Genomic DNA, 15,030 nt, shown 5'->3' with positions numbered 1-15,030 from the left:
CCTGGTCAGTACCCTGGTCAGTACCCTGGTCAGTGCCCTGGTCAGTACCCTGGTCAGTACCCTGGTCAGTACCCTGGTCAGTACCCTGGTCAGTGCCCTGGTCAGTACCCTGCTCAGTGCCCTGGTCAGTACCCTGGTCAGTACCCTGGTCAGTACCCTGGTCAGTGCCCTGGTCTGTACCCTGGTCAGTACCCTGGTCAGTACCCTGGTCAGTACCCTGGTCAGTGCCCTGGTCAGTACCCTCCTCCCCAGTACCCTGGTCAGTGCCCTGGTCAGTACCCTGGTCAGTACCCTGGTCAGTACCCTGGTCAGTGCCATGGTCAGTACCCTCCTCCCCAGTACCCTGGTCAGTACCCTGGTCAGTACCCTGGTCAGTACCCTGGTCAGTACCCTGGTCAGTACCCTGGTCAGTACCCTGGTCAGTACCCTGGTCAGTACCCTGGTCAGTACCCTGGTCAGTGCCCTGGTCAGTACCCTCCACACTGTCACTACCAGTATACATAACTACAAGTGAACATAATTAAGACAACATTCACACATTACATCGTTCACAAGGGTAAAAATGCACAATCTTCGTCACCCTGGACAGTAAGATCTCCGTATCCACGGATTCTATATCCGCTGTTTCAGTTATCCACTGTTTACTTTGGCCTAGAAATAACCCATAATTTTGTTTAATAATAATGGACCTATACCCGTGAAATGCTTCCCGTAAGTGAGAAAAAAATGTTAATTTTAGATTTATTTTGCATAATTTATCAAATAAACTTCATTATAAGTATGTAAAGGAAAAATGACATACATAGCGTTCACTTGTATCCACAGTTTCAGGTATCTACGGTAGGTACTGGAAGGTATCCCCCGGGGATACGGGGGAATACTGTTTTTAAAACATGCACAAGTATTGATATAGGCGATGTTGAGAGTGTGCTTCTTGATGCCGCCACCAGAGCCTCACAGGAGCGGTGTCTCGACCCCCGCAAACACAACTCGGTGAGTACATGCGAGACACATTGCAGTAGTTCTCATCTTATTACTTTGTTTCCTACCAGGTTCCCAACATCACTTTCTTAACTATTATTTCAACGTTATAAATTGTCTTTACTTTTTAGATTAGGTAAGGTTGGATGACGTAAAGTTGGATGACGTAAGGTTAGTTAAGGTTGGATGACGTAAGGTTAGGTAAGGTTGGATGACGTAAGGCTAGGTAAGGTTGGATGACGTAAGGTTAGGTAAGGTTGGATGACGTAAGGCTAGGTAAGGTTGGATGACGTAAGGCTAGGTAAGGTTGGATGACGTAAGGTTAGGTAAGGTTGGATGACGTAAGGCTAGGTAAGGTTGGATGACGTAAGGTTAGATAAGGTTGGATGACGTAAGGCTAGGTAAGGTTGGATGACGTAAGGCTAGGTAAGGTTGGATGACGTAAGGTTAGGTAAGGTTGGATGACGTAAGGCTAGGTAAGGTTGGATGACGTAAGGTTAGGTAAGGTTGGATGACGTAAGGCTAGGTAAGGTTGGATGACGTAAGGCTAGTTAAGGTTGGATGACGTAAGGCTAGTTAAGGTTGGATGACGTAAGGCTAGTTAAGGTTGGATGACGTAAGGCTAGGTAAGGTTGGATGACGTAAGGCTAGGTAAGGTTGGATGACGTAAGGCTGGATGACGTAAGGCTAGGTAAGGTTGGATGACGTAAGGTTAGGTAAGGTTGGATGACGTAAGGCTAGGTAAGGTTGGATGACGTAAGGCTAGGTAAGGTTGGATGACGTAAGGTTAGGTAAGGTTGGATGACGTAAGGCTAGGTAAGGTTGGATGACGTAAGGTTAGGTAAGGTTGGATGACGTAAGGTTGGATGACGTAAGGCTAGGTAAGGTTGGATGACGTAAGGCTAGGTAAGGTTGGATGACGTAAGGCTAGGTAAGGTTGGATGACGTAAGGCTAGGTAAGGTTGGATGACGTAAGGTTGGATGACGTAAGGCTAGGTAAGGTTGGATGACGTAAGGCTAGGTAAGGTTGGATGACGTAAGGTTACGTAAGGTTGGATGACGTAAGGTTAGGTAAGGTTGGATGACGTAAGGCTAGGTAAGGTTAGATGACGTAAGGCTAGGTAAGACTGGATGACGTAAGGCTAGGTAAGGCTGGATGACGTAAGGTTAGGTAAGGTTGGATGACGTAAGGTTAGGTAAGGTTGGATGACGTAAGGTTAGGTAAGGTTGGATGACGTAAGTTTGGGTAAGGCTGGATGACGTAAGGTTAGGTAAGGTTGGATGACGTAAAGCTAGGTAAGGTTGGATGACGTAAGGTTAGGTAAGGCTGGATGACGTAAGGCTAGGTAAGGTTGGATGACGTAAGGTTAGGTAAGGCTGGATGACGTAAGGCTAGGTAAGGTTGGATAACGTAAGGTTAGGTAAGGTTGGATGACGTAAGGCTAGGTAAGGCTGGATGACGTAAGGTTAGGTAAGGTTGGATGACGTAAGGTTAGGTAAGGTTGGATGACGTAAGGTTAGGTAAGGTTGGATGACGTAAGGCTAGGTAAGGCTGGATGACGTAAGATTAGGTAAGGTTGGATGACGTAAGGTTAGGTAAGGTTGAATGACGTAAGGTTAGGTAAGGTTGGATGACGTAAGGCTAGGTAAGGCTGGATGACGTAAGGTTAGGTAAGGTTGGATGACGTAAGGTTAGGTAAGGTTGGATGACGTAAGGTTAGGTAAGGTTGGATGACGTAAGGTTGGGTAAGGCTGGATGACGTAAGGTTAGGTAAGGTTGGATGACGTAAGGCTAGGTAAGGTTGGATGACGTAAGGTTAGGTAAGGCTGGATGACGTAACGCTAGGTAAGGTTGGATGACGTAAGGTTAGGTAAGGCTGGATGACGTAAGGCTAGGTAAGGCTGGATGACGTAAGGTTGGGTAAGGCTGGATGACGTAAGGTTAGGTAAGGTTGGATGACGTAAGGTTAGGTAAGGTTGGATGACGTAAGGTTGGGTAAGGCTGGATGACGTAAGGTTAGGTAAGGTTGGATGACGTAAGGCTAAGTAAGGCTGGATGACGTAAAGTTAGGTAAGGTTGGATGACGTAAGGCTAAGTAAGGCTGGATGACGTAAAGTTAGGTAAGGTTGGATGACGTAAGGCTAAGTAAGGCTGGATGACGTAAAGTTAGGTAAGGTTGGATGACGTAAGGTTGGATGACGTAAAGTTGGATGAATAGGTGGATAGAAACCTTATATAAAGGAGACTTGGACTTCATTATAACGAAGACTCGCCCTGAGATATTTTTATTACGTGATATGACTAAGCTTTCCTCCAGTCCAGCCTCGCTATAATGACTTAACATTGTATCGTGCATCTTCTGACGCATGATAAACGTTTAACAAATTAACGAGGTAACGAAATGTTCGAAAAGAGCAACGATCCGTTCAAATTTGGACGATTATCAACCCCCGCCCTCTTTCTCTCTCCCTCTCTCTCACATTAAGAATTATTAAACGTAGTATTTAGGGAAAAAATTCTTGAATTTGTAGGCCTTTAGTGGAAACTGTAAACCGATTACCAGTAATGGTGTAGCCTACAATAATAGGCTATCAGTACTGTTGTAGCCTATAATAAATAGGCTATCAGTACAGCTGTAGCCTACAATAAATATGTAACCAGTAGTGGTGTAGCCTACAGTAAATAGGTAACCAGTACTGTTGTAGCCTATAACAAATAGGGTATTAGTACTTTTGTAGCCTACAGTAAATAGATTACCAGTACTGTTGTAGTCCACAGTAGAACACCTATGTTCATATGTTCATGTAGGTGTGCCAGGACGGGTCGTGGCCCGGGTCTTCTCCAGGTGGTGACCTGGCATTACTATGTTCACCACACTAGCCAGACATACGCTGAAGGATACTTACACTTGTGTACACAATATATTACAAGATGACACGCAAATATCTCTCTCTCTCTCTCTCTCTCTCTCTTACACACACACACGTAGTAGCGATCAGTGAAGAGGCGGGGCCAGGAGCTCGGACTCGACCCCTGCAACCTCAACTAGGTGAGTACAACTAGGTGAGTACACACACACACACACACACACACACACACACACACACACACACACACACACATTCAATACTCCTCTTTCAAATCTGTATTTATCGCATATTTTTTAGCAATTCAATATAAAAACGGCGTGCAAGACAGAACAGTATGTGGATAAACCTCTATAGTATCTGCTAGTCAATTTGGGATGTACTTCTTGCATTTGTGTGTGTACAATTGACACTATAGGAGACCTGATTTTTTTTACGTGTTAATCCTGTAATTTTTTTTTTTAAGGCGAGGCTGTTTGAGGCGCACATAGACGGCGGACTTCGTGTAAACGATATAAATAATGTTATCTATCCTATCCAATTGTTTTGTGTACTTTTTGGAATAATTATTACTGGAGGGTGAGAAAGAGTAAAATTATCCAAGAGCTCATTCCACACGTTTCTTGCAAGTCATTCCACAGAGGTTTCTTGCAAGTCATTCCACAAGTTTCTTGCAAGTCATTCCACAAGTTTCTTGCAAGTCATTCCACAAGTTTCTTGCAAGTCATTCCACAAGTTTCTTGCAAGTCATTCCACAAGTTTCTTGCAAGTCATTCCACAAGTTTCTTGCAAGTCATTCCACAGAGGTTTCTTGCAAGTCATTCCACAAGTTTCTTGCAAGTCATTCCACAGAGGTTTCTTGCAAGTCATTCCACAAGTTTCTTGCAAGTCATTCCACAAGTTTCTAGCAAGTCATTCCACAGAGGTTTCTTGCAAGGGGTCATTCCACATAGTTGGAAACAGTATTCACCATGATCAGCCGGGCTGTGGTTCGTACGCTGGATTTCGTGTGGTCAGCAGTAACAGCCTGGTTGATGGTGATCTACCGGGAGGCCTGGTCTAGGACTGGGCCGCAGGGGGCGCTGATCCTTCGTAACACCCTCCAGGTAGATAGACATAACTGACAACCTGATAAATTAGACATGTGTAGCCAGTAAGCCTACAGGCCTAGTTCCCACAGTTTGCCCTAGAAGGCAAGCCTGGTGGGCATGCCACTTCAGCCTGCCCACCCCTGCCCCCCTCACTCGACGCCAACGATACCTACAGTCAATAAGGCCTACTCCTCTCTCTCTCGCTGGCATGGCCCCTTGGGGCCATGGGCACAAACACTGCCTGTGTACCCACGATCTTCGCAAATAAAAAAGCCTCCAAAGCCTTATCACTGAGCCCCGCCTGCAACAACGTGACAATTAACCTTTCGTAAACATTGGTGGCAGTGGTGGTAGCAGCAGTTGTGTTGTCCCATACAAGAAACAACCGTCTCTCAACAAGTTATCCTGATGTTGTGTCTGCAAGTCTCAACATCCAGACACGGGTACAAGCAGGATCTAGCCGAAATTTGCCGAATTTCATCGAGAAATTAAGTGGCGTCCTTGCGACTCCATGCCACAGCGCCCCACGCTGTTTCTCAAGGCATGTGTTCAGCGTCACCTGTATGTTCTGTTGTTTTTTCAGCTTAACACGGCTATTTCAGCAAGTAAGAGGTGAGTTTGTGGTGATTTCTGCATCCAGTGTCAGTGTTTCTCCCCGTGTTTGTGGATGGGAGAGGAGGAAGTGGCCGTTCATTGTCTCACCCACGCTTGCCTCAAGCCACCACCCTACACCACAATGCTCTCATTCCCTCCACTGTCTCTGTAAATACTCTGTGAATTCTTCGCCAGAGCTGTGTATCCGAGTGCCCGAGGTCACTCGAAGCCACATGGATCACAAAGCCACGTGGGTTAAGCCAGATCCCAAGTCACGCTGTGATCTGCTGCCGCATCACTCCACTGACGCTACTGATGCTGCCCGACTTCACGACGTCACCCACGATGCTGCCCGACTTCACGACGTCACCCACGATGCTGCCCGACTTCACGACGTCACCCACGATGCTGCCCGACTTCACGACGTCACCCACGATGCTGCCCGACTTCACGACGTCACCCACGATGCTGCCCGACTTCACGACGTCACTCGTGATGTTCCCTGATGCCACCTCGCAATGTTACTCCATGAAATCCCTCACGACGTCACTCCAGGACGTCACCTTGCGACGTCTGCTGACGTCACCATGCTGCCTGACGTTACTTTGCGATGTCACCCCATGACATCACCTCACGTCACGCCTGACATCACCACATGATGTCATATCGACAGTGTTAGTTTCACAGTGAGCAATATGTCGTGTTGTCGAGAAGACAGAGAAGATACACGTATGTCATGTGTTAATTAATTCCTCTCCGTGTTCTCACATGTTCATGTATGGCTTAGTGTCGATTTTTGCACAGAAAAGCATCATTTGCTAGTTTCAAGCCATGTTGTACCACATGTGCAGTAGGTGTGTGCAGTTTCCCGTGTGTCTTGTGTGGTCTTGAGTCCAGTTGTGTGTGGACCACAGGTCTGCGCCCAGACCACTCTGTAGCACCTTGTGTTCACCCGGTGTGACCCGCACATTGACAGCTGATATTAGTCAGGCATCAGCGTCTGAACCCCTTGTACAGAAAGCTCTTTATGTTCACTGCTAGTAGATGCTCATCTGAGTCATACCTGCTGCTACGATTCCCCATCCATTCCACCTGACCGTCAGAGCAGTTATTTGTAGAGAACCAGTCTGAGGATGCTCAGACCAACCTCTGCTATAACTCCAACTGTCGAGAGAATAGCTTCTGTGAGCAGCCTGCACAAAGATGATGTCACTTTGACTGCTAGCCCGCTTACTGCAGTATGGTGTATGTTACGACTTCTAGATGTTTCGCCGAGTCGTCCCTGCCACGACTCACTCCACACTCGCCGGCAGTGACAGCCCCAGCAACAGTACCAGTCGAGAAATGACTTCGTGAGTCGCTTGCCAGAAGTCCTGCCCAGTTGCCGAGTATTGATGACGCCTCACACGAGGGCACTAGCAGGTTGTGCCCCAGGATGAGTGAACCCTGCAACGGCTACTATGATGACCGTACCCTGGTACGTCACAGCTCAGGCCCAGTGATGTCTCCTGTGTTGCATTATCTGTCCAGACGCATGAAGGTGTGCAGTGACGCCCCTTGACGCTCACTACCTTGGAAAATGATGTTTAACATACTCCATCTTTTTTTCACCCCTCCCTTTAGGAAGTTTTTTCCCCCGACGTCCATGTGTGTTTATATATATATATATATATATATATATATATATATATATATATATATATATTTATATATATATATATATATATATATATATATATATATATATATTCTGTGCACTGTTCCTGCGAGAGAGAGACCAAGTTTTTTTTACCGCCAGTGATGGTGAAGGACGACCATGTGGTAGGTGGCCGAGCGAAATGTAGCCAGTAAGCCTACAAGCCGCCTAATTCCCATAGTTTCTCCTAGAGGGTAAGCCTGGTGGGCATGCCACTTCAGCCTGCCCACTCCTGCCTCTCTGTCACTCGATGCCAACGCAACCTAGAGTCAACAAGGCTTACTCCTCTCTCCCTCGCTGGCATGGCCCCTTGGGCCATGGGCACAAACACTGCCGGTGTACCCACGATCTTCGCAAATAAAGTAAGAAGCCTCCGAAGCCTTATCATGGAACCCCGCCTGCAACAACGTCACCTTTTAGTAAGCACATGTGCAACACTTGGGTATCTTTATTGAGGAAACTTCATGCCACACAGTGGCTTCATCAGTCCACTACAAAGATTGGTGAAGATCAGAAGGAGTTTGAGGTAATTAGTCCCTCAGCCTGGAGTAGATGTAATCAGCCCCTCAATCTTTTCAAAATTGATGGACACACAACTCAACACAGCGTCGAAATTTACCTGACAATTTCAACCACTGAAGGAACAGGCAATTATGCAACCCCTGGGTATCTTTATTATGAGGACGTTTCGCCTAACAGTGACTTTCTCAGTTCCATTCAGAGGCTATATACGAAAACAGTAGATGACGTAATCAGTCCCTCGGTCTTGCAGAACTATACACAGAAGACAGTAGAAGATGAGGTAATCAGTCCCTCCGTCTGGAAGTCTGTGTTCAGTACTTTATTCTGCCACTGATATTCCATCATTACACGAGTTTGCCAAACAATGATAGGTAGATACATAACATAAAATGCATTGTATTGCTCTCTCTCTCTCAAAATATTCAAATAAAAATAACAAATAAAATTATTTAATAAATTCGTAGTGAAGAGGTAAACCCGTAAGGGTGATATTGAAGACGTACCTTGTATCCTCCCGTAGTCAGACCAGCGTTCCTCTTTGCTAACACACACTTCATGCGTATAAAGAAGGTTCGTTCTATCTCTTCGTCTGTTAACAGAAAAAAAGGTTGATAGTAAATTGCAAAAATTATTTGTACGCAATAAAAGGCACAGGGGAGGAATGTAAGAGCTCAAGGCCTTTCACACTGTCACCAGTGCTTCGTCAGGAGGCTTATAATCAGGAAACTTATACTCGTGGGATGGAGAGAAATGTCAGAGGCTGACTAGTGTGGTGTCTGTGGGGGGTCAGGTGTGGGGGTAGTGAGGGGTCAGGTGTGGGGACAGTGAGGGGTCAGGTGTGGGGGTAGTGAGGGATCAGGTGTGAGGACAGTGAGGGGTCAGGTGTGGGGGTAGAGAGGGGTCAGGTGTGGGGACAGTGAGGGGTCAGGTGTGGGGGTAGTGAGGGATCAGGTGTGGGGGTAGCGAGGGATCAGGTGTGAGGACAGTGAGGGGTCAGGCGTGGGGGTAGTGAGGGATCAGGTGTGGGGACAGTGAGGGGTCAGGTGTGGGGGATAGTGAGGGGTCAGGTGTGGGGGTGGTGAGGGGTCAGGTGTGGGGACAGTGAGGGGTCAGGTGTGAGGACAGTGAGGGGTCAGGTGTGGGGGTTTACCTGGAGAAGTGGTTTACCTGGAGAGAGTTCCGGGGGTCAACGCCCCCGCGGCCCGGTCTGTGACCAGGCCTCCTTAGGTCAGTGTCCCAGGATGCGACCCACACCAGTCAACTAACACCCAGGTACCCATTTTACTGATGGTGAACATAGACAACAGGTGGAAAGAAACACGTCCAATGTTTCTACTCTGGCTGGGAATCGAACCCAGGCCCTCACCGTGTGAAACGAGAGCGTTAACCACCAGGCCACCAGCCACCAGGTGGTGAGGGGTCAGGTGTGGGGACAGTGAGGGGTCAGGTGTGGGGGTAGAGAAGGGTCAGGTGTGGGGACAGTGAGGGGTCAGGTGTAGGAGTAGTGAGGGGTCAGGTGTGGGAGTAGTGAGGGGGTCAGGTGTGGGAGTAGTGAGGGGTCAGGTGTCGGGGATAGTGAGGGGTCAGGTGTGGGGGTAGTGAGGGGTCAGGTGTGGGGGTAGTGAGGGGTCAAATGTGGTAGTGAGGGGTCAGATGTGAGTAGTGAGGGGTCAGGTGTGGGAGTAGCGAGGGGTCAAGGGTGGGAGTAGTGAGGGGTCAGGTGTGGGAGTAGTGAGGGGTCAGGTGTGGGAGTAGTGAGGGGTCAGGTGTGGGAGTAGTGAGGGGTCAGGTGTGGTAGTGAGGGGTCAGATGTGGGAGTAGTGAGGGGTCAGGTGTGGGAGTAGTGAGGGGTCAGGTGTGGGAGTAGTGAGGGGTCAGGTGTGGGAGTAGTGAGGGGTCAGATGTGGGAGTAGTGAGGGGTCAGATGTGGGGATAGTGAGGGATCAGGTGTGGGGGATAGTGAGGAGTCAGGTGTGGGGGTAGTGAGGGGTCAGATGTGGTAGTGAGGGGGTCAGATGTGGGAGTAGTGAGGGGTCAGGTGTGGGGGATAGTGAGGGGTCAGGTGTGGGGGACAGTGAGGGTCAGGTGTGGGTGATAGTAAGGGGTCAGGTGTGGGTGATAGTAAGGGGTCAGGTGTGGGGGATAGTGAGGAGTCAGGTGTGGGGTTAGTGAGGGGTCAGGTGTGGTAGTGAGGGGTCAGGTGTGGGGACAGTGAGGGGTCAAGTGTGGGGGATAGTGAGGGGTCAGGTGTGGGGGTGGTGAGGGGCCAGGTGTGGGGACAATGAGGGGTCAGGTGTGAGGACAGTGAGGAGTCAGGTGTGGGGGTGGTGAGGGGTCAGGTGTGGGGACAGTGAGGGGTCAGGTGTGGGGGTAGAGAGGGGTCAGGTGTGGGGACAGTGAGGGGTCAGGTGTAGGGGTAGTAAGGGGTCAGGTATGGGAGTAGTGAGGGGTCAGGTGTGGTAGTGAGGGGTCAGGTGTTGGGGATAGTGAGGGGTCAGGTGTGGGGGTAGTGAGGGGTCAGGTGTGGGGGTAGTGAGGAGTCAAATGTGGTAGTGAGGGGTCAGATGTGAGTAGTGAGGGGTCAGGTGTGGGAGTAGCGAGGGGTCAGAAGTGGGAGTAGTGAGGGGTCAGGTGTGGGAGTAGTGAGGGGTCAGGTGTGGGAGTAGTGAGGGGTCAGGTGTGGGAGTAGTGAGGGGTCAGGTGTGGGAGTAGTGAGGGGTCAGGTGTGGGAGTAGTGAGGGGTCAGGTGTGGGAGTAGTGAGGGGTCAGATGTGGGAGTAGTGAGGGGTCAGATGTGGGAGTAGTGAGGAGTCAGATGTGGGAGTAGTAAGGGGTCAGATGTGGGGATAGTGAGGGATCAGGTGTGGGGGATAGTGAGGTTCAGGTGTGGGTGATAGTAAGGGGTCAGGTGTGGGGGATAGTGAGGGGTCAGGTGTGGGGGAAGTGAGGGGTCAGATGTGGGAGTAGTAAGGGGTCAGGTGTGGGGGATAGTGAGGAGTCAGGTGTGGGGTTAGTGAGGGGTCAGATGTGGTAGTGAGGGGTCAGATGTGGGGGATAGTGAGGGGTCAGGTATGGGGGATAGTAAGGGGTCATGTGTGAGGATGATAGTTCAGTTGTGTAATGTTGGCGGGTGTGTGGTAAGTGGAGATATGGGGGTGGAGGAGTGTGTTGAGGTGGAGGTATATGTTGGAGTGGGGGTGGGGTGAGGGGGGTGTACACTTACCCTGCCTAACATAGGGAGAGTGAGGCACGGGTTGAGGGGCGAGGTTGAGCACTGCTGTCATCTCCTCGTGGTCTGCTGGATGGATATACTCAAATATACTGTTGCCCGTTAACTCCACCTGTGGTATAAGCAAGATATACTGTGTATCATCACACATTATATTACTAATAACCACACCACTAACATTAATACCACAACAATAATACCATACCTCTTACACCACAACTCTGTTTAACCCTAGCGACAAATGTCTTACAACACACCACACCCGTCACACCACACCTGCCACACCACACCTGCCACACCACATGTCACACTACACCTGTCATACCACAACCCTCACACAACACTTAAGCTGCAAAATTTATTCTGTGAGCCTTTGGGGTTCGTAAATCATTTATATAATAAAACTAAGTATTAACGACTTAAACAGCCTTGATATATTAAAATTCTTGAAGAGAAGCGGAAGACTCAGACATGTGCAGCATCTGGGTACCATTATTGTAGATGTTTCGCCATCCAGTAGCTGCACACCAGATGAACTACCTACCTGAGATATACACGTATAATTAACCTAACATATTGTTCAGCACAAGTACAGCGCCTGCGCTCTGAAGGACCGGGGCTGATGCTGCACTTTTATACCTGCACTGAAAGATGATGAAATTGTTCCTTCTTCATCGGGTCACCTACTTGGTAGGAAACGACCGATGTGTTAATAAAAATAAAAAACTATTTACCCGCTAGTGGTCATATTTAACAACTCACTACAAGAAGGAAAAGTGCCAGTACACTGCCGACTTAATGTCATCACTAGAAACACAGGACTGGTACCCTCGACTGTCCTCTCATATTAACAATTTTAGAAACATGCAGTTATTAAACAACCTAGTAACTGAAAAATCAATCTGGATTTCGCAACAAAAGATCATGCCTGGCTAACTTGCTGGATTTTTTATATATTCAAAAAACTAGAGAGACAAAGACCCAAGCGAGGTGTTATATGTAAGGTTCCTAATAATCAGTGAACAAGGTACCCCATCATGGATTACTGACCACAATAATGGTGCATGGTATAGGCAAACCTTCCATCCACTCCCATTCCATTTGGTATGCTATAATTGTCACGTATTTTATGTCGGCAGTGACCGGAGGAAGTGAAGAGTTGGGAGAGAGCCTTCTGCTTCACTATCCTCGGCATAAACATCTATATAATAAATCTTCATTAAGACAGAAAACAGTCATTCGCAGACAGCTGAGGTGTGGCTGTTCAGCTATCTGCTATTTATCTGTATGTCTCCCACCAGCACCAGTGTAACACAGCACCCAGAACAGCAGTAGTAGCAGTGTAACACAGCACCCAGAACAGTAGTAGTAGCAGTGTAACACAGCACCCAGAACAGCAGTAGTAGCAGTGTAACACAGCACCCAGAACAGTAGTAGTAGCAGTGTAACACAGCACCCAGAACAGCAGTAGTAGCAGTGTAACACAGCACCCAGAACAGTAGTAGTAGCAGTGTAACACAGCACCCAGAACAGCAGTAGTAGCAGTGTAACACAGCACCCAGAACAGCAGTAGTAGCAGTGTAACACAGCACCCAGAACAGTAGTAGTAGCAGTGTAACACAGCACCCAGAACAGTAGTAGTAGCAGTGTAACACAGCACCCAGAACAGCAGTAGTAGCAGTGTAACACAGCACCCAGAACAGCAGTAGTAGCAGTGTAACACAGCACCCAGAACAGCAGTAGTAGCAGTGTAACACAGCACCCAGAACAGTAGTAGTAGCAGTGTAACACAGCACCCAGAACAGTAGTAGTAGCAGTGTAACACAGCACCCAGAACAGTAGTAGTAGCAGTGTAACACAGCACCCAGAACAGTAGTAGTAGCAGTGTAACACAGCACCCAGAACAGTAGTAGTAGCAGTGTAACACAGCACCCAGAACAGTAGTAGTAGCAGTGTAACACAGCACCCAGAACAGCAGTAGTAGCAGTGCAACACAGCACCCAGAACAGCAGCAGCAGTGTAACACAGCACCCACAACAGCAGCAGTAGAAGTGTAACACAGCACCCAGAACAGCAGTAGTAGCAGTGTAACACAGCACCCAGAACAGCAGTAGTAGCAGTGTAACACAGCACCCAGAACAGCAGTAGTAGCAGTGTAACACAGCACCCAGAACAGCAGTAGTAGCAGTGTAACACAGCACCCAGAACAGCAGTAGTAGCAGTGTAACACAGCACCCAGAACAGCAGCAGCAGCAGTGTAACAGCACCCAGAACAGCAGTAGTAGCAGTGTAACACAGCACCCAGAACAGCAGTAGTAGCAGTGTAACACAGCACCCAGAACAGCAGTAGTAGCAGTGTAACACAGCACCCAGAACAGCAGTAGTAGCAGTGTAACACAGCACCCAGAACAGCAGTAGTAGCAGTGTAACACAGCACCCAGAACAGCATTAGTAGCAGTGTAACACAGCACCCAGAACAGCAGTAGTAGCAGTGTAACAGCACCCAGAACAGCAGTAGTAGCAGTGTAACACAGCACCCAGAACAGCAGTAGTAGCAGTGTAACAGCACCCAGAACAGCAGCAGTAGCAGTGTAACACAGCACCCAGAACAGCAGTAGTAGCAGTGTAACACAGCACCCAGAACAGTAGTAGCAGTGTAACACAGCACCCAGAACAGCAGCAGTAGCAGTGTAACAGTATCCAGAACAGCAGCAGTAGCAGTGTAACACAGCACCCAGAACAGCAGTAGTAGCAGTGTAACAGCACCCAGAACAGCAGCAGTAGCAGTGTAACAGCACCCAGAACAGCAGCAGTAGCAGTGTAACACAGCACCCAGAACAGCAGCAGTAGCAGTGTAACACAGCACCCAGAACAGCAGTAGTAGCAGTGTAACAGCACCCAGAACAGCAGTAGTAGCAGTGTAACAGCACCCAGAACAGTAGTAGCAGTGTAACACAGCATCCAGAACAGCAGTAGTAGCAGTGTAACACAACACCCAGAACAGCAGTAGTAGCAGTGGAACACAGCACCCAGAACAGCAGTAGTAGCAGTGTAACACAGCACCCAGAACAGCAGTAGTAGCATTGTAACAGCATCCAGAACAGCAGTAGTAGCAGTGTAACAGCACCCAGAACAGCAGTAGCAGTGTAACACAGCACCCAGAACAGCAGTAGTAGCAGTGTAACACAGCACCCAGAACAGCAGTAGTAGCAGTGTAACACAGCACCCAGAACAGCAGTAGTAGCAGTGTAACAGCACCCAGAACAGCAGCAGTAGCAGTGTAACAGCACCCAGAACAGCAGCAGCAGTGTAACACAGCACCCACAACAGCAGCAGAAGTGTAACACAGCACCCAGAACAGCAGTAGTAGCAGTGTAACACAGCACCCAGAACAGCAGTAGTAGCAGTGTAACAGCACCCAGAACAGCAGCAGTAGCAGTGTAACAGCACCCAGAACAGCAGTAGTAGCAGTGTAACACAGCACCCAGAACAGCAGTAGTAGCAGTGTAACAGCACCCAGAACAGCAGCAGTAGCAGTGTAACACAGCACCCAGAACAGCAGCAGTAGCAGTGTAACACAGCACCCAGAACAGCAGTAGTAGCAGTGTAACACAGCACCCAGAACAGCAGTAGTAGCATTGTAACACAGCATCCAGAACAGCAGTAGTAGCAGTGTAACAGCACCCAGAACAGCAGTAGCAGTGTAACACAGCACCCAGAACAGCAGTAGTAGCAGTGTAACACAGCACCCAGAACAGCAGTAGTAGCAGTGCAACACAGCACCCAGAACAGCAGCAGCAGTGTAACACAGCACCCAGAACAGCAGCAGTAGCAGTGTAACACAGCACCCAGAACAGCAGCAGTAGCAGTGTAACACAGCACCCAGAACAGCAGTAGTAGCAGTGTAACAGCACCCAGAACAGCAGCAGTAGCAGTGTAACAGCACCCAGAACAGCAGTAGTAGCAGTGTAACACAGCACCCAGAACAGCAGCAGTAGCAGTGTAACACAGCACCCAGAACAGCAGCAGTAGCAGTGTAACACAGCACC

The 15,030-nt window shown here is 48.7% G+C and overlaps 1 protein-coding gene across 8 annotated transcripts in view; it reads right to left on the bottom strand.

The window, feature by feature from the left end:
* Positions 1-15,030, bottom strand: part of sim (single-minded) — a 649,835-nt gene that overhangs the window by 41,890 nt on the left and 592,915 nt on the right. For all 8 annotated transcript variants that reach the window (XM_070082428.1, XM_070082434.1, XM_070082426.1 and 5 more), the window contains 2 exons: positions 10,976-11,093; positions 8,256-8,341 (listed from right to left, as the gene is read on the bottom strand). In XM_070082428.1, coding sequence (XP_069938529.1) covers positions 8,256-8,341; positions 10,976-11,093 — 204 coding nt within the window. The remainder of the gene's footprint in view (positions 1-8,255; positions 8,342-10,975; positions 11,094-15,030) is intronic.

Source organism: Cherax quadricarinatus, chromosome 7 (genome assembly GCF_038502225.1).
Source record: "Cherax quadricarinatus isolate ZL_2023a chromosome 7, ASM3850222v1, whole genome shotgun sequence".
NCBI classification, from domain to species: Eukaryota; Metazoa; Arthropoda; class Malacostraca; order Decapoda; family Parastacidae; genus Cherax; species Cherax quadricarinatus.
Note: the sequence above shows the minus strand (reverse complement) of the source record. Positions and strands in the feature narration are given on the sequence as shown.